The sequence below is a fragment of the Pelecanus crispus genome, chromosome 5, assembly GCF_030463565.1.
Source record: "Pelecanus crispus isolate bPelCri1 chromosome 5, bPelCri1.pri, whole genome shotgun sequence".
NCBI classification, from domain to species: domain Eukaryota; kingdom Metazoa; phylum Chordata; class Aves; order Pelecaniformes; family Pelecanidae; genus Pelecanus; species Pelecanus crispus.
Window position 1 is genome coordinate 25,145,931 of NC_134647.1, and position 23,467 is coordinate 25,169,397.

The window sequence follows — 23,467 nt, forward strand, 5'->3', positions numbered from 1 at the left end:
TAATGTACTTCCATCTGCCACCCTGAAATGGCAGAGAAGCATTTCCTTTGCAATAAAAACCTTGTGAAGTGTTGCCTTGTGCATTTGTACTGATTCAGGACTCTGGAGAAGAAGGCAATTCTTACTGTTTTTAAAGAATAAGGTATTTTATTATGGAAGTTCGTCTTCATAACAATGACCAACAATCATTCGAAAAAAAAAAAAGTTTGTTTCATGAAAACAAAAGGATGACTATTTACATTCACTTTCTACCACAAACAATGAAATACCTGAAACAGTTGAGGCAGTAAATATTCTTTTCATGTCTTGAGAGATTATTGAACAATAACTTGACATTGTACTGACACATACCAACAGGGGTTCAAGATGTTTAGATAGCCTTGACCAAGCTGCACACTGCAGGAGGTCAAAAAATGTTTGCTACACACTTACATGAACTATGTCGCTCTGTTGTTTTAAATCATGAAATTGATCTCTTACAGAGAACTTTAGGAAAAACGCTTCAGTATGAAAAAAATCAGTATGAACCCCCCCCCCCCTACAGTACAATGGGTTTTTTTTAAATATCTGAAGCAGTGATTTTATCCAGAACTATCTCAAACATTTATTATCATTTAACATATCCCAGGACTCTTCCCCATTTACTCTCTGCTTCCCCTCACAGCTGCACCTAAACAGAAATCATCATTGACAAAACCAAGAATATCACATACTGCTCTGAAATACTTTAAAACCCTAAAATCAGGTCTGTGAATTACTGCGTGTATACAAGGGGTATTTGCCAACAAGTATATTTACACAGTAAGAAAAATACCGTAACATTTATACCTAATTTACAAATATTCCAACATTATAGAAATGATGCTGTTGGCTTTATGTAGCAAATGCTAGTTACAGAGGCTGGAAAATGAACAGCAATGCCTAATAGAGCCCTTGTTAAAGGTATTCATCAAAAAATGGAGACATACTCGTTTGCACCTGTCCCCTACACTATCTGGTTTTTTTCCTCTCCCTGCTTCTGCTTCTACTGCGTCTGCTCCTTTCTCTGTGCTCCACTTTACTGCACTTGTCCCCATAGCCCTCTCTACATCTTTTCTTCTCTCTGTGCACATCTGTGCTGGGGCTTCTGGTTTCATTTTTCCTGTGCCACTCTTCACCAGGGCCTTGACTTGGACTTCTTCGTATTTGCCTTTGCCTGGAACTGCTGTGACTTGTGCAAGGGCTTCTCCTGCTCCCCTCATCCATACTTCGGCTTCTACTATCCCCCTCCTTTCCTTCAGTCTCTCTCTTGTTGGTGCTATGGTATCTGCTTTTGGACTTTCTTTCCCCCTCACAGGAGCTCCATTTGCTGTTCTCTGCAGAACCATCTCGCTTTAAAAGTCTGTACTTCTCCCTATCTTTGTCCTTGTTACCGTGACTACTGGAGAGATCTTCATAAAGTTTTTCCTTCCTCGTCTTTGCCTTTCCTTCTGAATCGCTGCTGCTGCTAGCCTCTGAAAACTTGTCTTTTTTTCTTTTCTTAGAATACATCTTCTTTTGTGCTGCTTTATCTCTGCTGTCAGTCTCGCTATCACTGCTGCTTACTGAAGTCTCACTGGAGGATGAGGAAGAGGATCTCGTCTTATGTTTCTTGTGTTTACTTTTGCTTTTTTTCTTTTGCTGCTTTTTCTTCTTTCTGTCTTTCTTTTTCTTTTTCTTCTCTAGACGATCCAACTTCCTTTTATTTTCAAAATAGAAGAGGAGCGCAATCAGATGTGTTAAGATAAATTACAAAGTCCCTGTCTTTTAAAGTTCACTACTTCTGATGACCTACACAGTAAATACACTATTTTCTATACAAACATGTTGAACTCCTCTCCTCTTTCAGCAAAGTATTACCTTTAAAATTCTAACCTGACGTTGATCATAGTAAGAATCCTGCTGTAATCCACAGCTGCTCCCTCAAAACACAGGAATATGATTTTTTTTTTAATTCTTTAATTTTAAAAAAGGCAAGTCAGATATGTCAATTTTGGCCTCGTAACTAGGAATAAATACATTCAGTAGTGCTTGTTTTTCCTCGTCAGCCTGCTCTGGCAACTTTGGAAAATCATTGCTGCTTTTGTTTGTGCATTTTCATAAGAGATTTTGAAAATGAAAAAACGCAATTAGCATTCTCTTTTTATTAATGATGGAAACTGAGGCTCTAAAGCCTACGTCTCTGAGCTCTCCGGGCAAATAATACTGATCTTTTCAATAACCTCTTCTGTCACAACTAGAAATTTATATTTTCTAGTCATAAGTACAATATTCCATCATGCACATACATTCACTGCCATTTGACTGCTTTCACCTAGTTTTTATTTTGCTTCTGTGTTTAGTCTTCTCAAAAAATTAGAGACCAAATAGTGAAACTACTGTCAGTGTATTAAAAAAAAATCCCTTCTGACTAGTAAAATCTAAAGGACCCAAATATTTACTGAACTTCAACTTTCAAAATAAAGTATTATCATTTCATTGTGTTGGGCCAGCAGAAGTTCAAGCAAAATACTGTTTGAAGTTACTCAAACTACAGACACATTCCTTACTTAAAAGGAACGTAAAATATGCCAACTATTTTCAGAGAATGATTTATTATATATGCAAATACCATATGTACCTACCTACTCATGCACCTGCTCAGCCATTCACCTTTCTCCCCTCCTCCCACTCCCCATATTCAGAACGTCTTTTAACCTCAAAGGCTGTTTTAACTAGTGAGACCTGTATGGGATCTACCAGGCAGTAGTTAATATTTTTCATTTTAAACATTTTCAGGTAATTTCAAGATAATGTTCCAAATTAACAGAGAAAAATTGTAAGTCACCTGACACATGAAATCAGTAGGACAGAAGCAAAGAATGAAAACCTCATTAACCTTTTATTAGAACTACAAAACGATGGGGAGCTCCCTCTGCTGCAGTAGCAAACTATAACCCCTGATTCGAGAGCAGTGCGGAGCTAGGCTAACCTCAGCCCTGGGGTGCAATGCCAGGTTCGGTTTAGCTGCACAGGAGAAGGTAACAAACTTTGCCAAGTTGTAAACCAGTAAACAAGAACATAGAATTTTTAATCCTGGAAGAAGATACTGTAAACAATGCAGTGCAAAATAGCATTTTAAAATAGCAACCGACAGCATCTTCAGTGAGACAATTATTATTATTTCAGTATCCCAGATGAATTGGAAACGAGCCCCCGTGCAAAGGCATCACAACTAGATTAGAACAGTCATATTAAAACAAAACAACCAGATTAAAAAACTATGCTGAATAATGCCAATTGTGGTCAAGTATATGTTAAACTAAGCTGATTTTCTTCTGTACTGATGGTGCTAAGTTCTTCAATGGCACAGAAGAGTTACAGGGACAATCATGGAGTCAGATCTACTGGCGATACAGATCCCCTCCACAGGTACCACGCTTACCTTAGAAGTTTCTGTTTTTGTTTGGTTGACAGTGATTTTAAAAATTCAACTTCTGGATCATCGTCTCCTTCACTTGCCACAAATTCCTAGGAAAATGTGGTAAGACATTAAGTTCTTATATGTAAAAATAGTATCTTCGTTTAGATTTCTGTATTAAAAGTGATGCCTCTAGGTACCTTATTTTTGCACAGGCACAAATATATTTGTATTACTAAGTCAGCTTAAGACTTTTTGGAAAGAGCTGCATACTCGCTACAAAGCAAAAAAAACCCCCCACATACTGTCTCGAAGCTGAGTAGGTGTTACAATGTGGGTGTTATACAACAGGAGTTATTAGTAACATGAAAAAATCACTGCTAGGGAAAGAAGCATTTCTGAAATAGTTAATAAAAATGAGCCAATTTTGGAGCCTACATGATTTCCCAGGATAAGTCACTCCATTGTTATCACGCTTGGATGAATAGGTAAGATGCTAGTCCTGCTCGAACCCAGAGTAATTTAAGCAAATTACTTTTCTGTCTCAGTTTAGTCATTAGGAAAATGGGTATTAACACATCTACCTTACTGTTGTGTTATTAGTCTTTAAATGTTCATGAAGTGTTCTAGCAATGCAAAATACAGTAATCATATCATCTACATAGAGTAACACAATCAGTAAAGCATAGCTACTTTGAAGACCCTGAATTCTTCAAATTATGTGCATCTGGTACAAAAGAGTTCTCCACCATGATGTTTTTAATTTTAGCCACACTCAGGAGGGGAAAGAAGAAATAAAGATTAAAAAGTTCTTCCAGAAAAAACCCACCACACCTAACATAAACCAAACATACTGATATCACTGTGATTCATTTAACAGTGCCCATATGCTACGTTTTTTCTGGGGTACGTAGCTTTTTTAAATACAAAGGTACATCCATCTGTGGAGACACAATGAATTACTCAAGATTTCGAGACCAGCTGAGGGCCATCGTCCCCTCTTTACTAGTGGTTTGACTATCCTGCCATATGAACAAAGGTTATTTCACGGTGGCTCACTCAAGGAGCATATACGAATTTTTCACTTTGCATTTTCATTAAAATGTACCTTGTGCAGCCTCAGTAAAGGCAATTAAATGTTTTTACTCCCAGAACTACTAGGTGTAACAATAGTCAATCAAGGAAAAAAATCTTCAGGTATAGCATTCCTGGCAGTAATTATTTGTGCATACTTCCTCAAACTTCATCCAAAGGCTAGCATTGCATCAGAAGTACATGGCAAAACCCCTAACCATCCCCTTGATGAAAAATTCAATTTCTAGTCACCCAGGGGAGGGACTTAATTTATTATATGTGGTTATAAAAGAAGTAATTTATGATTCACCATTCTGACTGAAACAAAGCTGGAAAACTAAGTTTTTGGACGCTTTTCTACTGGTATAGCTATTCAGCTTTCCTATGGATATGCATATTTGAAAACATTAAGTAGCAATTCACAAGCAATCACATTTAGATTTATAGACATTTTCAGCTTACTGGTAAAAAGATCATTACCTGTGATGGATCATTTGCGGTCAAGTTTCTCCCCAGTACATTTTGTTTCAGTGCAAACCCACTGTTTCTCATCTCCGCTATTAGCTCCGAGGGGTGCATTGATGGCCCTGTTCACAAAAATCACAGTTTGAATGTATCATTTATATCTCTCTACCTTTTTTGGACTCCACAGTAGGAATTCAGTTGAAGCTTTGTTAAGTAAAATCACAGCTAAATCAACTCAATAATCTTCTGCTGAGCAAATAATCAGATATGATTTTCTAAAACAGCAGTCTGGAGATTCAGAATAGAAAATAATTGCATTTTTCTTTAAGTACAAGGGGATTCTCTTATGTAACTTTGTCATGTTGAAAACAATGTATTTAGGTAAGTCTAGTAATATATTTTTATTATAGTAAAAAAGCACAGGAAACCTAAAGAAAGCACATAAAGTAAGACTTTTAGGTCCCTTAAAACAATGGGAAAATGCACTTCTAGTATGTCACTAATAAGGCATTTTTCATAGTGACACAAATTTTTGAACTTAAATGTAAAAAGTAACCGTTATTAGAAACTCAGTCTACGTATGGAAAATAAATAAATACATGAAAAAAATTATCTATGTCCTTACTTATTCTAGGGAAACCCCGATATGCCAGGTCTCTAGGCTGTTTATCTCCTAAGGGATTTCTGGTTTATCAGCTTAAAAAACACAATATATATCGCATTAGAGTAGGTGTTTGGCACATGTTATCTCTTTCTGCAAACATCTAAGGAATAAAAAAACGGGATGTATTTCGGATCATTCAGACTTGACTGCATAATTTATAAACCCTGTAACTCACTCTTTCGCTTTAATTGAATACCTGTGATCATCAAAACCTCATGTACTTGCCTGATCAGGTACTTTTTCTTCACCCTAAACATATGCTCCTTTGTTAGGTCACTTTCAGTGAATTTCCATACCAGTTCATTCACTAACCTTACTGTCAATGAATCAGCACTACTGTATAAGGTAAATCTAAATTAGAAGGAATGTAAAATAGAGGATGGAGCACATGATTACTATTACTACAGTAAACTCACTGTAAATGATAAGATTAACTAGTCTTACGAAACATACTGATCCTGCTTTGTGATTTTAAGAGTTTCCTGGTTGTGGAGATGTACAAAACTCATACATTTTTAACACAGAAAAGGATGGAAAGTGAAGGGACAGTTTTACTATGGAAAATATATGGAAAGTAAAATAGTACTTTCTCAAAAAAATGTCAACTTCAACTTCTCCTTAGTTTTCCTGTATAGTACACTGCTTACAGAAACAAAAGAGGCCTATGTGTAAAGAAGGAAGGAAGATAAAACTTTGAAAATAGTTTATGGAGCCCTTGCATTACTGACTTTCTTTTCACAAGTTCCTTATTTTGCCAGGCAAAAGAATTTTCTAATGAGATACCTTTTAGTCTTTCTTAATTTTGATTAAGTGGAGGGTTATTCCCCCCCACCTTATATTTTACTGAAAGTGGTTTTTCTTTTTACGTGTTACAGTGTAAATACAAGCTCACTGATAGTTAATGACTGTATATGGGCTCCAGTGTCTACACTTTTGCTTATTTCAAATTTAAAACCTTGTTCTGCTTGCCCAAATCTACTCTGGCTGGAACAGAAACCGACATTAGGCAGAAACCTAACAACAGAACTTTGTACCCGCTGATGTCTTGATTTGAAAAGGCCACATACATAAACCAGCCATACAATTCAGTCAAATACCCTGTATGAGGAGGCTGAATGGAGACAAAGTATAGAGGCATGAAAGATGATTTCACCATACCAAAGAAACCAGAACATGTGACCCAACTGAAGCCTAGAATCCCCGTTATTCAAAGGCAGTAAGAACCACTGCCTAACAAAGTAACCTAACTAACTTACCAGCTATTTCCCCTTCAGTGTCTCAGCATTGTACACATTTTGATGTGTATTGGATACCTGATTATTCTCATCAGTGTGATTAGACAAATAGAGGAATACAACTTGTCCAAATCTATACAGGAGATTTGCAAAAGAACTAGGACAGAAGCCCTAACCTCATGGTTCCATACGAGGACTACGGGCAGAATCGAGACCAGAGAGGCATGAAGGCATATTGGCCTTCGAAAGCATAGCTCAAAATTATTTTCTAGAAACAAACCTTTCAGGCATTCTTTGAGCATAACACTGGAAAGAGGTAAGCAAAATAATTTCCTCTTTTGTTTAAAAAAGGTTATAATGAATGCACAAGACTATTGATTTTTGTGCATTCGTGTCCAGTGGACGTCAGTTGTGCTGTAATGCGCCGATCAATACAAGTGAGCAAGGGGGCTGTCAGAGTGGCTGCTCAAGCTGGGATCCAACACACGACCACAGGCAAACTTTTGAGTTAGCTTCCGTATGCTTTTTAGAGGTGAAATCAGCATTAGGTTTAAAAAATAAAACCACAGGTAAGCTTAGAAGGAAAGGAAGCCAGGCTAAAATTAAATTTATATGGCTCCTGTTTCCTTGTTTATTAATGACGTCAAGGAGACATTCGTAGCTCCATCTACAATATTTTACTTGCAACATGGTATTACCATGACAGGGAGGGTTACCAAATCACTCTTATTCCTGTTTTGTGGATGTATACCAGTTACATCAAATGCACCTACAGAACCTTTAGAGTGGTTTATGAAATAAATTATTCCTGGTTTGGTCTCCCTTTAATTGTGGTGAGGGAAACAGTAATTTAGGTTCAGTCTAGCTTGTAAGGAGATGCAAGCATCTCCACAAAGTTTTATCACATACATTATTTTTACTGTAATTAAAGGTTTTAGAAAACACTAGGAAATGAGATTCAGAAAATAAACCAACCCCATAAATGAAAGTAGATTCAAAACACAGTCCTATTTCGCAACTCTTCTGCGTGCAGACCCTAGCCAGGCACGGCACAAGCACGCTGTCCACTATGGTTGATTACGGAGGACACTCTTGCAGTTTGTGCTGTTTAAAAATCATTAACATTTTTGAAAGGACGATACAGGCAAACCTGCTCACGCTTTTTTTCTCAACAGCTGATGCCACTGAATTTCTGCTGCCCAATGACAGCAAGACCGCATTGCTACCTTTGTTCAGGTAGCAATGCTAGACCACAACAGGGAGAAAACAGTATCTGATCTGGGAAGTCCAAAGAGACTGTTTTCTATCTGGTTACAAGTCCAGGCCGAGAAGTTCAATTAAGACACTATATTTGACAATGGCTGCACAGCGTAATAGCAAACCTCTATTACTATCTACTTTCTGCAGCACAACAACGAGAATCAAGAAAATTTTTATTCTCATAATTAAACTCCTTTGCTGGGAATCAAAGGAATCAAATGCTTGGTGACTTTCTTTTCCCATCCATGCCTCAAAGACTGCTTTTGATTTATACTTCAATGATTTTGGTAAGCAGATCTAATTTTCTTTGAAATACCAGTGACAGTTTGAGATCTTCCAGGATTCCTGGGCACAGCTATTTTATGTGACAGCATTGAGACCTGTATCACACTACTTTTTGGGCTGCTGCTTCACAGTCTTAAAATACGTAGATGCCTAAATGTGTGAGCAAACAATCGCATTGCCATTTCCACACTATAAAATTAAGTAGGGGATTTCTCCTGGCTAACACAAATGAGGGAGACAACAACTGTAAAAGAAACCCCAAACACTAAACCTCACTTAACAGATGTTTGAAAAATACAACTTCTCAGAAGCGTCCCTGGCTTCCTTATTTAGGAGCTAAAGCTTAAATCTTGGAGCCACCAGTATACTGGCTGGTAGAGGGCCTCTTCCTTTGTTTGGTGTGAACCGACTGTGGAGTCCTGCTTGCTGGAGACGCGACTATGCCCAGCGTGATCAAATTTGCTTTGCCTGGTAAGCCAAAGAGGTAAATCTTTTCAGCCTGTCTTTGGCTTATGACTACACTTATGTCATCACTCTCCAAGGTCTTCACACAAAACAGTACTAAGTATACCTAACAGCCACATACCTTAATTGGAACTTAACCAGATGAAGTCATAAGCTGTAAAACAGACATTAAGATTGAGCTGAGAAGCTCTTAGTTGCCTAAAATCTTGGGAGCCAATGTTAGCTAAGTATTCTCAAACAGCACCCATCAGCTTGCAAAAAGTCACTCCTACATGAGGCACAGAAAAACACTTCGTCTACTATGAAAACTAATGTCCTCATACATGCATTCCTTATGGACTTATGAGACAGTCTGTGAAGAAGCTACTTGTATGATCTCAGGCAGGTGAAAACATCTAGAGATGACACTATGCCATGAGTTGAACGAACGTTAGATACAGGAATCCTGTAAAAATAGCTGATTGCTACAACTTCTGACAACTAGTCTCTCAGCATTCTTCCATCAGCAAACTAAAAATAAGTTCAAAGTTACAATGTTTCATCATCTGTTCCTTATTCTTTCTGAAACAAGTCAAGTGCAGTACCTTGCTATTTTTGAATATGACTGTCAAGCTTATTTTCTGGAATTTACATTCTGATAGGGAAAAAAAGAAAAGAAGAAAACCTTTAAAACTTTTCCCGATGACACTTGTTTAAAACTAAAACATTTATCTGCTTTAAAATTAATTCATAGTCTCAGAAAAGCTTTTTACCATATAGTGGAATTAATTGCATGCTGATATCATACTTATTTTTATGCATTAAGACGACTGACAACTTGTTAAGTTTTCTACAGCTACAGGTAGTTAAAATTATATTAAGGGCTTGTACAAAAGAGGCTCCATACTTAAAGACCCAGCAAAGGATTTTTTAAATATTTTTTCATGGCCCTTATAATTCTCAAGAAATGGTGCTGTCAAGCAAATAGGCGACAGTTTCTTCCTGCTTCCTACTTGCCACAGAAGTTCTTGCTGCATTAATTCTCTGCTATCTTCTGTTTAAGATACTATTTAAGGAAAAAAATCCAGATAGCACAGTTGACTCAAAGAGTTGGGGCACAAACTCTGGAAACTTAAACCATTCAATGAAGTGTGAAAAGAAGGATTTTAGTCTTCACAAAGTACGGCCTGAGTGCAACCTTAGCTTGACAGCTGTTGGTGCATCTTTGTAATATTTGTACAATTAAATAAACAGAAGAGCTAAATAGATTTTTTTTCTGAAGCCTATAAGAGCATCAATCATAGTGGATTGCAGAAGGCTATCATACTAGGATTTCTACAACATATTGTTAATTTGCTTTTTTATAAGAAAGAGCACTCCAATTTTTATCACATTTAACTGCGATCAATGTAACAGAATCAGTTGTTTCTATTAAACAGACTGGGGGGGAAATATAATTCTGGATTTCAATTACTGAAACACCTAGCTTACAGCAGGCTCTCCCACCCCATATTACTACCCCCACTCCTGTCCCAGAAACAAGAGAAACCTACAGCTGCAATTAATTTTTGATTCTGTCTGTACTTCTCTTGAAACTACAAATGCGGAGTGTATGCAACACTGTATTTGCCAGAACGTTTCTTCTAAGAGGCATGGGCACAGGACTCCTCTTAGGAGAACAATGCTAGCTGTAACACACCATCTAGCAGGCCTCCATTAAAACATCTAAAGCACAGTTTTCAAATTTTCCAATATTAGAGAACAGTATGCTAAAACCTCTTTTTATAATGACTGTGACCAAATACCACTTTTTCTGCAACAGTTTCAGTGGCAGTAAGGATAGACCATAATTTTATGATTGCCAGTATCACCAAAAGTAGCAGTTTTACTTCTATCTACTCATGATGCATACGTTAAATTAAATTTTAAATTGATTTTTATTGTGGAATACATATGGAAAGCAAAGAGATAGGAAGCAGTAATAGTGCAACTACTATTCCCACCTGTGGCAGGGGAAATTACAGTAACCAGTTGTACTTAGATAGTGGCTGCAGTTATGTACTGTTATGAAATGAAATAGCCTACTCAGTATAAAAGTTACTGAAAAAGGCAGTAGATTCTTCATGGTGTCATTTTAATTACAACTTTTTAACCTTTATCTTAACTAATGCTCATTTGGTGCATCATCAAAACAGAATATTTAGAACAGGGCTTTTCTAGAGCTTCCCCTTCCTGAGAATGTGTTCTGGTGCGGGACATCTTTTAGTTTACAGATGTGATCATTTTAATCTAAAAACATCACTATCAGACATCTGACTTGGTAATAGAGAGATAATTTACATGAACGTAAATGTAAACAAACCACAGTGGCGTATCTGCTATCAATTTGTCAGTACACGTCACACTCTGCGCTCCACTCTACCATGTTTAAAAATGAATTTATGAATCAAGGACAAGATACTTTCAAAGGCTTATCCTTTATTACTACACAACTTCCTTTAACAAAGTAGGCCTAAAGCATGTTGTTTTCCTTCTTTCTTATATGCATTTCGGACAATGTGAGGCCATAACTCTTCCAAATTAAAATTTGATTTTCTATGTAACAGTGATACTAAAGCTATGCTCCGCTGTTCAAAAATAAATAAATAAATGCTCCAGGGAGCATGCAAACAGCTCTTTCACATGAACGAGGTTTTAGAAAACCATTCTGCTGGTGGGTTTTAGTTTAGCACACATTACATGAAGGACGAATGTACTCTGAATTCAGAATGCTGCCTTCTCTGGGTGGTAGCAAAGGCATAACATATGATATAAGGCTTTTTAGGTTTTGCTTTAAAAGAGAAACTGACTTTAGAATTAGCATAGACAGTTTTGTCAATACATCCACATACTTTTTTTTGTGCTCTCCACAAAGTTTCTTTTTTTTTTTTTTTTTTTGGCTTAAAGGAAATTAAACAAAAATGGAAAAAAAATTACAGACTGAGCCAATTCACACCGTACCATCCATGAACTTTTATTGCGGTTGTGACAGAGATAAGAGTATACACTTATTTATCTAAAGGGCAAAGAGCTATTATCAAAATTATGTGATCATGATCCTTGTCATGGAGAATGTAGCAAATCTATGCTGGCTCCACCAATTCAGAATTGATAATTTTTTACTAATAATTTTTTCATCTATTTCAGAGATGACTGCATTCATACCATATTTACACTTCAAAGCAACTGCTGCAGTTGGCATTGAGAGAAATCAATGAATAAAAAAACTCTGGCTTTTAATTAGCTCTTCTTCAGAGGGTCTGCAGTTTAACTGAATTTAACACTTTAGCACAGAATTTCAGTATAATTTGCCATGCTTTTGTCATAGGGTATTTCAGAGAATCCTGAGTTTCCTTTTTACTTTTTTTGAGTACTAAAAAACATTGAACATTATCAAACTGCTATAGGAATCCATGTTTATTGCTTAAATGCCAAGCACAAGACTTCTAATAGAAATCTGCATTTTATGCATAGAGGCTTCTGAAACATAAATTGAGGATTATTATAAAATGTGACAGTTCTTAAACTATGTGAAGATTTAGTTGAAGTTCCTACTGTTCACAATCAAAGGTCTCAGCTGCACATCATAAAGGAAGGTTTCATACACTGTATGTTTCTACAGATGACCATTTATACAAATATTCACAGTTAACATATTCAAATACCTTTTCTTTGTTATTACAGATTCAAGACAACACTTAAATTAATTCCTGCATTCCTGATACAATGCAGATTTTTATCTGTTGGGAAACAAAAAAGTACTGTATTTGTCACTGAAAAAATGCAGTGAGGTATAGACATAATATAACATAGATTTCCTTTTTTGCTGTCTCCATGTGACTGATCATTTCAATGATTACTATGGAAAGGAACTTCACCCAAAAGTGAAAGATCAGTTGAACACACTAAGTGATAGACTGAGGGAAACCACAACCACAATTAGTTTACAGGTACTCAGGTGATGAAAAGAGAGGATGCCAACTCTAGGAGTCTTCAGATAGGCTGCAGTTGCATAGACATACCTAGAGCTTCTTTATCTTTGAAGACCATAAGACACTAGATACATATACATGTTGCTCCATTACATTTTTAACATTATTTGCCTGAATTTTCCACAACATGCTCATTGCTTTAAAATAGTCTGTTTCTTCTCACTAATTTCACTGGAGAGATCACATATGGAGCCAGTCGGCTCTAAAACATTCAAAATAGTCCATAGCAAAGAAGGATGCCCAGCACCCTCCAGGCTTAGGTTTCATAGGCCAAGAGTGTAAGAACCTTTTTTAATCTTAGCATCCCACTTCTAACTACACCATTCATAAAATTACCTCCCCATTTGAGACACTAACCTTATTTCTTAAGATAGTAATACCTTTCTTCATAACCTAGTAATAGATTCCTAGCAGGTTATTTGTTCTAAAAACATATGATAAAAGTTGTAAGCATTTAAGCTTTCATAGCTTTTTAGCAATCCCCTCCCCAACCCTCACTGAATAAGACAGATTGCTTGCAGGGAAAGAAAAGAAAAGGGAAAAAAAAAAAAAAAAAAAAAGGGAGAGGTATTTAGTTTGTCCTAACTTTACCTGACCAAGAAAGTTGCAGGCAATTTAAGTCAAATAGCAGCATTACTTCAAACATTTTGCACAGAAAACCTACCAGTCTCTGTTCGAGTAAAGTCAAAGGCTTTTCAGGCTTCACAAAAAAAAAGCACTGAAAAGCACAAAAATCAACAGATGCTGCTGGTTAATGATAAAAAAAGGACTGTAAAAACAGGCAAACTTTTAGATGCTAGTGACCTGGGTTTTTTTGCTGGTATATATTAGATGTTTTATACATGCATATATATGTGCATACGTGCACAGCAGCACATAAAGTCAGAACCACAACTGATATTTTCATCTTGTCTGAACTTTGAAAGTTAGGATTTTATCAGTAAAACCCCCTGTAAATCAGTTTAGCCCAAAGAAGCATTTTGATTGCCTAATTTAGCTTTGTAAAGGAGAAGTAAATCTTATAAGTTGGTCTCTGTAAGCCTCACAGCTGGAACATTCTAACACTACTTTGCAGTTTCCAGTGATGAAAGTAAGTTACCTTATATCTAAAACTAAGAATTTCATAATGGAAATAATGCAACACCAGGGGGTGCAGTTATCATGAAATAATTACACTCCTGGGAGATTACAGACAAGGCTGTACCCCAGGGGTGTGATTATCCCATGATAACCACATCCACTGAAATTGCCTTATTGCAAAAATAATCTCTATTCACTGGTGAGATATTATTCAATAGGCGCTTTTTTAATGGTAAGATTATTATTTTTTTTTGTACGAATTACCAGCTAGAGTAGTAAAATGGTCCCAGAAGCAAAATAAACCAAGCCACCATGCCTAAGTTAAGCTACCGATTGCAATTATTTTTGTTTGCTGGAGCGCTGCAGTGTATGTCAGATCTTGAAAGACAGCAGTCTTTTCTCACAGAACACAGTTCTGCGCCACAGACGTGCTTTCGCCCTGCAGCAGCTCCGCTGGAGTAAACTGAAGTCCATGATAGGTCTTTGCATACAAGATACTCAGCACTGAATCCAAACCAGCAATTGCCAATCAGTTTATGTGCAAAGAGGAAGATTACGATGCTATCTTCACATAAGATTCAAAGACAAGTATCCTTCTACTGTAATAAGAGAATCACAGCTTACAGAATTTATGGGAAAGAAAAAGCCTATGTTGGTGGTTATTTTATGATGCAAAAAAAAAAAAAAATGTACGTAGGCAATCAATAACTCTTCCTTTTCCTCATGGAGAAACAGAGCATGAACTTTAGATAATGCAACTAAATCAGATACAGGAGTTTCATTTTCATTCATTTTAACTCAAACATTTCCTGAGGCTGAGAAAATAGTCTGAGGCCAAATAAGACATTTTGTTTTGCTCTCTTTCTGAAGCAGGAAAAAATCGGAACAAAACAAACTGTACTGAGCTATGTTTTGGGTTTGTGACCAAAACAGCATTGATAACACAGGGATGTTTTTGTTATTGCTGAGCGGTGCTTACACAGCATCAAGGCCTTTGAGTAGGCTGGGGGTGCACAAGAAATTGGGAGGGGACACAGCTGGGACAGCTGACCCCAACTGACCAAAGGGATAACCCGTACCATATGATGTCATGCTCAGCATATAAAACTGGTGGAAGAAGGAGGAAGGGGGGGACATTTGGGGTGATTGTGTTTGTCTTCCCAAGTCACCATCAGGCATGATGGAGCCCTGCTTTCCTGGAGATGGCTGAACGCCTGCCTGCCAATGGGAAGCAGTGAACGAATTCCTGATTTTGCTTTGCTGGTGTGTGTGCGTGGCTTTTGCTTTACTTATGAAACTGTCTTTATCTCAACCCACGAGTTTTCTCACTTTTACCCTCCCGATTCTCTCCCCCATCCTGCTGTGGGGAGTGAGCAAGCACTGTGTGGGGCTGAGCTGCCTACCTGGCCTAAACCACCCTGTTTCCTTTCCAGGTTAGTTAACTCTGCTCAGTAATGTTCCTGAGAGCAGCTACCCTTCGACACTAAAGATTTTTAAAGACTTCATAGTTATTACATGATGGAATTCAGTCATGAGTCTAATTAGTATGTAATAAACTTCTCCTGTGCTTCCTAAACTTGCACTTATGTTTCAGTCCTTCTTTACAGCAGAGCATCTGAAGTTGCTACCATTACTATTCTGTGGATAGAAACACATTTGGATAAACGCACGAAGACAGCAGAACAAAACAAAGTCATCTATTTTCCTGTGTGTTAAGTGTGCTTCTCTAAAGCAAAAGAACAACAAGGTTCAGAAGAACAAGGCCTATTAAAAGTCTCCTACAGGGAAGCCAGGCCATTTCTCAAAAGCTACTTCTGCAGAAATTAGTGATGCCAATGTCCTTAGAATATCAGATTCAGAACCATGAGGCCAAGGGTTCCCAAGCAGCGATTACTTAGAGATTCACTACCAGCCAGGATGCTTTGCAGTACAGGGACTACCATCTTCCAATACTGTGCTGATGCACAGTGTGCTCTAACAAGGGAGAGTATTTTCGAAGTTTGAAGAATCCTACCCTAAATTTAGGTACTGTAACTACCACACACTGCCTAGAAAAAAATTATTCAGTTCAGTTTGCAAGAAAAGGATGCAACACCATCTTTTATTAGGACGAAAAGACTATAAATCAGAGGAAATAAAGTGCTACCAAGTAAATCACTTTGAAGAAACAGAGCTCTTTTCAAAGACTTTATAAAAAAATTCCAAAGATCTGCTCTTTTTAAAAAAAGAAAGTTTCAATGATTTATAGCCTAAATTTGGTCCTTCCAACACAATTAATTTCATAAACTAATTGGAGTCCTGATATATTGACTATTATACTATTTTATTCTGGTTTCACCTTTATTCCTTATTATATCTTTATTTCTCAGATGTACCCTTTCATTTATGAGACAATATTTATATTTCAATTTCCTGACACACAGCTAGGAACAAGCTTTCGAAGATGGCTTTCTATATATGGAATTACTTCCTGACCTTTAAAAGCATTATTCGCCATAATAATTTAGCCCAACATTTTTCAACTCTTTCTTCAGAGCTGGTTGCAAACACAGTTTTACACATTTAACTATTAAAAAACCCAGTCAAATAAATTAAATACACGTTCCAGACTTGCCGTATACTATAAGCAATCACCCGCTATCCTTGAAATCCCTATTCATTGTTCTCTTCAGAGGCACATATTTTCTTCTACATTCCAAACAAACAGACAGCTTCTGAAAATTGTTCTTTGGAGTTCAGACCTTAGAAGCCAAGTGGTTCTGTCCTTTTTTTTTTTTTTTTTGGTGCTAACAATCACAATAAATGAAAACTTTGGGCTGTTTACATGTTTTTTACCAATTTTCTAAGCATAAGGAGACACTGTATTTGTGACACATGGCGGGGGGGGGGGGAGGTCTGTGGGGGTGGGTGGGAAGCAATTGAAGTGCTTTGGGGTTTTTTTTAAACCTAATCATCAGTTCATGAAACACAGAAGGTTTCATAAAAAGATGGTATCATAAAAAGTCCCTGCCCCTTACAAAGCAGTATTTTCTGCAGTTCTAGCCAATTTAAATAAGAACAGTGTGACAACAGACACTTTTGCAGTACTATAAAATAATCAGAAAATAATTAGGAATTTAGTCTAGAGACACAAAAGCAGCTTAGCAGTGCATGCAACTACTGATAAAGCAAAGCAGGAAGAAGCAGAGCTTGAGGAGACGTGTTGTACAGAGGAACAGAAGAAGGTTCTTAGAGGTGGATACCAATTCAGCATTAGGGCTAGTAACAAAGCATTAAGTAGAAGTAATGAGAGGAAACAAAGAGCAATAGACAGAAATGGTCAAGACGAGATTACATTGTTGGGGGGTGTTGATCAGAACATGATAGAATTTGTCTTTTTAATGTTGCAGCGTCTTGTTAGGAAATGTAAAAACCTGTTGCAGGTTAATTTTACAGAGCTAACCGCAGATCTGCAGCACTGTAACAAGTTGGGTAGAACTCTCAGCAATGCAAAGACAATTACTTACTCCCATCCCAGACAACACAGGACTGGTGTCAGGTTTTAGTTAAAACCAATCAGTTTTTTGGGTTTTTTTTTTTTTTTTAATGTGATGTAAGCTTTAACACGCCACATGGATGAATTATGATTCTTAAGAGAATCAGTGAATTCAGTAACTTGTGTTCTCTCTTAATGGTAGTGCTTCATTTACATACATGGAATTTCCAGAAGTCGTCAAAGGAGCATAATTTAGCTTGTTATTAAATCAGATGAAGTTTTAGAAAAGTTGATGAAAGGATTGTATTCCTGAGGTTAGAAAAAACAGACAACCTTTTATCTGATGATCTAATTAATGATATTACCACTTCCTATAAGCCTTGTATCTGCTATTAAACCAAGAACTTCAAATTGTTTTAAACTTTACCTAGAGTGTTTTTACATATAGTTTCCCTGAAGGAAAGTAGCAGTATCATTACAGCTGACTATTCAAATCCAAGAACAGTGTCTTACAAATTATATATACAAACCCTGATCTGTCGCCCACCCCTACTCCCTGAAATCCTTCCTCAGCCTATAAAAAAGTCTGTGCTCAGCATAGCATACTGTCTTCTGAGATCCAGAGCTGAAAATGAGAGGGCACTGACACAGTCTGAGAACATCTAAGTAGTTTTACAGCACTTTCCTTCATGAAAAATTCACCATATGTGAACACCCACAGCAGTCAAACGTTGCCTACACCTAGATAGTTAGTTCATTTAGGTTTGAAACAAGCAGTTAGTCTTATATTGGCACTGCAAAGTGTCCATATTACACTGTTATGAATAATGAGGAGTTGATTTTCAAGTCTGTGCAAGCATGTACAAATACTTTCCGCTTTCCCAGCCAAACACTCCTAAAATTTACCCACATAATTTGAACTGGGGGTGGGGAGGAGTGAGTGAGTTCTGCAGCGCAGAAGTGTATCTGACATGTAAGAGCTGCACAATATAATTCTACCACCAACGAACACTCCAAGCACAATTTCTTCTAAGGTAAGAATGAGGCAAGAAAATGATTTAATGTTATAAGCTACTGAATAGAAAGGCTGAGAATGTCAACTACAGAATAGCTAATACAGTGGTCTAATCATCAGACAGTGCCTAAAAGCAGAGGATTGTAAAAGGCACTATTTGCTTTAACTTAAGTCTTCTAGGCTTCATCTCAAAGCAATGACATATCTAGGTGATCTAATTCTGAAAAGCAAGATGGTTGGTAGGCTGAATATGTAATAAAACTAAGAGCTACTACATAAAATAGATAACCTGAGGAAAGACAGAAGAAAACCAGATGTTATCAAGTGTGCAATTGTAATGGTGTGCCTCCAAAATTGAATACGCAACACGGCACATGATCTTAAAGCACAGTACAGCAAGTCTGAAGACTCACCCATCTTACCAGGTGTTTCTTTAATGTGCCACAATTTAAGAATCTTAAAAGTGTTACAAACTTGGGTCAACTTACAGAAAACAAAGTATTGCAGGCAAAAAAATTATTAAATTTGAATGTTTATATCCACTTCTTTAAACCTCATCTAACACTAAATGCTGTGTGACTTCAAGTAACAGGAAAGCTAACAGAGGAAAAAAAAAAGTAGTTCAGGAAGCAACAAGAAGCCAGCTGAAAGGAAACCAGGCATTTGGAAATCTAGCTTTCGATTGCTTGTCCACTTATAGAAGCATGATTATATATGTAAAAAAACCAAACCTCTCCTTTTTTCCCAAGTGATTAACAAAGATATACTGACATGTTCCAGCTTTTCCAAGCAGTTTGACTGAATCTGAACTGGGACAGTCTTTGACAATCCATTACCTTAATTTTTTTTTTTGGTGACACAAATATTGTCATTCTGATACAAACAATCTCATAGCAGCTTCTGAATTTTTGCCACAGATAGAATCAAAGCAACATTCATTATGGAATCTTTTTTAAATGTGTTACTAGTTAGAAAATTAAGTCTCTCTCATTTGAAATAATTAACTTGAAATTGTGGATCCTACATTTGGAATAAAGAAGCGTTTTCCCCATTTCATCCACTCTTTGAAGTATGATAAACTTAAACCTTCTAAAATTAAACGTGATGAGTTCCCCAAAATTTCTAACCAGCACCTTTAAAAGACATTCACTGCCTACCTGAACCATCACTGGAGACTGAACTCGCGTTAATTCCAGAAAGGCCAAATAAGGGACATTCTCGATCAGTGTTTACATGACCCCACTTGTGGCATTTAATACACCTCACATTCCGCACCTAAAAGGCGGGGGGGGGGGGGGGGGGGGGGGGAAACAAAACATAATTTAGTTAACAACATGGCTTAACATTTACAGAAATGTCTTATGTTATTAGGCATGTGAGAAGCTTTTAAACTCACTGAGAAACAGATGATAAAATTAAGAGAGTCCATGTGAATGTTCTGCAGTTAGACAATATTTGAAATATACCCAAGACATCCACAGAGTGAAATTTATGTAACTTGCCTGGATACCAAATGGCTGATCTCTGATATTCATATCATCCTTAGCATATCTGTTACACAAACACAAAAGAAAACAAATACTCAATTCACTACTATTTTTAAAACCATCATATACAAAAGTACTTTTTATTGGTAAGTGTGTATCCACTTCAGAGAAACACTTCCGGTAAACATTAGTTTTAATGTGTTTTCAAATATGGATGTAAAATTCAAACAAAAACTAAACTGATCAAGGAACTAGTTCCAGGTTTATGGGTTTTACTAATTAACTGCCAGGACATGAAAAGGATATGAAAGGTAACTAAGAAGAAGAAAAAAAAAAAAATGTATCCGGATAAAATCCAGACATCTTACTTTTCTCGAGGGGCAACTTTTTGCCATTCAAATTTGTATTCAGTCTCTCCTTCTTGCTATAAAACAGAAAACATGGTAAGTTTGAATTTTTTTTTTAAGTAAGTAGGAAGAAAACATAAAGTAATGATGTAATGAAATACCTCTTTAGTTTCCTCTTTGAATTTTCAGAAATCATGGAAAGAAAAGAAATGATACAGTAATTAAACATGTGAAATGCAGGTGGTGTCTAAGCTGGAGGCAAAACATTTCACAGTTTATACTAATATAATAGTGCAAATACTCAGAAAGTAACTTTATTTAAATAGAGTGCACTTATAAATAATCAGCCTCTAGTACGTGGTTACAAATCTGGTAAAATGAGAATCACCTTTAAAACTATATTGATTTGATATACAAATACAAAACACTTTAAACTTTTTTTGCAAAAAGTAGCAACAATACTTAATTTTAAAATCTTAAAAAAAAGATTTTTAGCAAAATGCACTAGTTTAAAAGCTCTTAAAGTAATCCCTTAAGCTTAGAGCAAATGCATTTTTAAAGTTCAATAATTGCAAAATTTGCTCTACAAGAATGAGCCCATCCAAGCATTTCCAAGGGTTTTTGTGCAAATGGAGAAGATGCATATTAAAGGGAACATGTTTCTTTTAAAGGGAATATGTTTTCTTAGTTCTGCACTTACATTCAGATTTTGCTAAAACTAAGTAACTGATACGAGTATCCGCCAGGTACTTAGTAACTTCCGATTATGAATCTACCAAATACAGTGATAGTCAGACCCACCAGAGTCAGGTCAGCCAGCACTTTTGTCTACAGGGTCTCAGTATTTATTATTTATAAAACTTCCACTAATTAACGTCTTGCTTTGGTATTTCCTATGCTTGACATGCATCAAGCTGAATTATGGGCAGAACTTTTAAGCAAAAGTGACCTTACTATTTCAAAAAAGGACAATAGGCCAAAATACAGGCTTGTGTTGTCCGAGTCATTGCCCTGGTAAGGTCTAGTCCTCCTCACCCAATGGCTTTATAATTGGCTAAAGAAACACCTTTGGTCAAGGACAGAATTTCTGCTGTTGCCAGGAAAGGTATTTTATCTGTTTTTCCCTTCACATTGAACTGTTGCGTTAAAAAAAAAAAAACAACCCCAAACCAAACCATTCTCAGAAATTGTGAGATCAAAATTATTACACGCTATATATCTCTCCGCATATTTGTACAAGAAGAACTAAAAATCATACCTTCTAGCATTACCTCACTATGAACACATTATTTTAAAATAAAAGACACTATGCTTAATTCTTCAGAGGTTTGCAGCACTGTCTGCTCACGATCAGGAAACCAGAATACCTTTCTTTGCTCCAGGTGGGGCCTCATACATGAAATTAAGACCATTCTTCACACGCTCATCACCCATAAGCAATCTAAATAAACAGAACAGAGTTTGGGGCATTACACACAAAACATTCACTTTAGTATTACTTATTAAAATAAAAAAAAGAAGCGTGCAGCAGGAAATTGTGATAACAACTGGCATTTTTTTTTTCATTTGTTAATTTGAGTACCAGAAGTTGAATATCAAAAAACCCAAGAGATCAGTCAATACTTTTGCATATCCCGTTGTGTACCAAAAATCACACATTTCAGTCATAACTGAAACATAACTCCACGTCCACAGGATTATGGAGAACGGATTTCTGTGTGATCCATATATGTTGCTATATAAGGTTACCTGCTGCTCTGTGCAACGTCACATATTTTGAAATTAACTGCGTGGCACACACAAGCCATTTGAAAGAAGTTACCGTGACTTCTGCTTAATGAGACATCAATTTAGGAGTCACTGTCCTCTCCTACTACTACGGTCAGTGGGAGACTATTTCAAATAGCTCACAATGAGATGTCCTTCATTGCCATGAAAACAAGAGACAGCAGGAAGAAGTATGTGATCTTATGCTAATTCTCACCTATTATCATAGGATTCTTGTTCTTTAAGATACTGTTGCATTAATTCTTCTTGTTTCTTCTTATCATATGATATTTTCTGTTCCGCCATCCATACCTAGTTAAAACAAGTTTCTACTATAAACAAACTCGAAACCTACCACAAAATGTATTTATGTGTAAATACTTAACTGGCTTAATCTATTGAAAATATTTAACAAGGGAAAACTGCCATTCTAATCACATCAAATAAATTATTTTCATCCAGTATTTCAACAAATGAACTTCACACAAACAGTATTTTTGATAGGCTACAACTCCAAACAACGCTGAAGAACTGAAAAGACGTGGGAGAGCTTAGCAGCGCAAAGGGAAAGGCAGCCTCAGAAAACACCCTGGCTGTGCCACTGCCTTCCCCGTAGCGACACTTCATCACCCGGGTCTCACCAGACCCCAAATCCCAGGGTCTCTCGGGAGCTCCTGGAATGGTGGGGTTCTGGGAAAGAAAGGCCTGGAAGCTGGTCGAGGCAGGTGGGAAACACTGGGAAAACACGGGCACACCGTGACAAATGAGGGTTTTCCTGGACGGCGCGTAGTGTCAAACACACACTATTTACCCAGAGAATCAGGCGTAGAAAAGCTGGAGCCAAGAAAAGGCGATAGTTATACACACCTGTGAGCAACTAAACCTGAAGCTTCGAATATTTCTTAACTTTTTGTCCTGCCTCTTCCTCCCGCCTTGCCCCAACCCCGGCCCCACCACGGGAAGGCCGATGTGCCCCGCTCACACCGCGGCGGCGCGGGGAGCCCGACACCCGCCCGGGCCGCCCCCCGGCCCCGGCCCCGGCCCCGCCACCGCCACCGGGGCCCCCACGGTGCGCGGCGGACGCGGCCTGACCGACCGGCGGCCGGCTGAGGGGCCGCGGCGCCTCGCCTCACGCCAGCCGGCCGGCAAGGGCCGCAAGGCCTCCCGCCGCCGCCGCCGCCTCCCCCGCCCCGGCCCCCCTCACCTTTTTGATGTTGGACTTGGAGGCGGGGTGAAAATCCTTCTTGCACATGAAGTTGGCGAACGACTTCCCCATGGCGGCGGCGGGGAGGGAGCCACCGGCTCCCGGCACGGGCCCTCCGCCGGCTGCCTCCGCCGGGCCTTCCGGGTCGGCGGGCGGGCCTTCCTGCCGCCGCCGCCGCTCAGACCCGCCCCGCCGCCACCGCCGCCGCCGCCGCCG

The 23,467-nt window shown here is 37.8% G+C and overlaps 2 protein-coding genes across 6 annotated transcripts in view; both read right to left on the bottom strand.

The window, feature by feature from the left end:
• Positions 1 to 306: 306 nt before the first annotated feature.
• Positions 307 to 23,363, bottom strand: CIRSR (corepressor of RBPJ and splicing regulator). 5 transcript variants are annotated; one of them, XM_075710808.1, is made up of 10 exons: positions 23,252 to 23,363; positions 22,265 to 22,359; positions 21,648 to 21,721; positions 20,442 to 20,455; positions 20,302 to 20,357; positions 19,949 to 19,997; positions 19,604 to 19,721; positions 4,973 to 5,079; positions 3,443 to 3,528; positions 307 to 1,717 (listed from the first exon to the last, which is right to left on the bottom strand). In XM_075710808.1, exons 1-10 carry the CDS (start codon positions 23,321 to 23,323, stop codon positions 991 to 993), a joined length of 1,398 nt encoding a protein of 465 aa, XP_075566923.1. In that variant the 5' UTR covers positions 23,324 to 23,363; the 3' UTR covers positions 307 to 990. The 5 variants fall into 5 exon arrangements, with proteins under 5 accessions (XP_075566923.1, XP_075566924.1, XP_075566925.1 ...); XM_075710809.1 differs by having other exon boundaries at positions 20,442 to 20,453; positions 21,640 to 21,721; XM_075710810.1 differs by lacking the exon at positions 23,252 to 23,363 and adding an exon at positions 22,859 to 22,954.
• Positions 7,149 to 23,467, bottom strand: part of GPR155 (G protein-coupled receptor 155) — a 57,433-nt gene continuing 41,114 nt past the window's right edge. Inside the window, exon 13 of the transcript XR_012831061.1 lies at positions 7,149 to 7,162. The gene's annotated coding sequence lies outside the window, so the exon portion shown is untranslated. The remainder of the gene's footprint in view (positions 7,163 to 23,467) is intronic.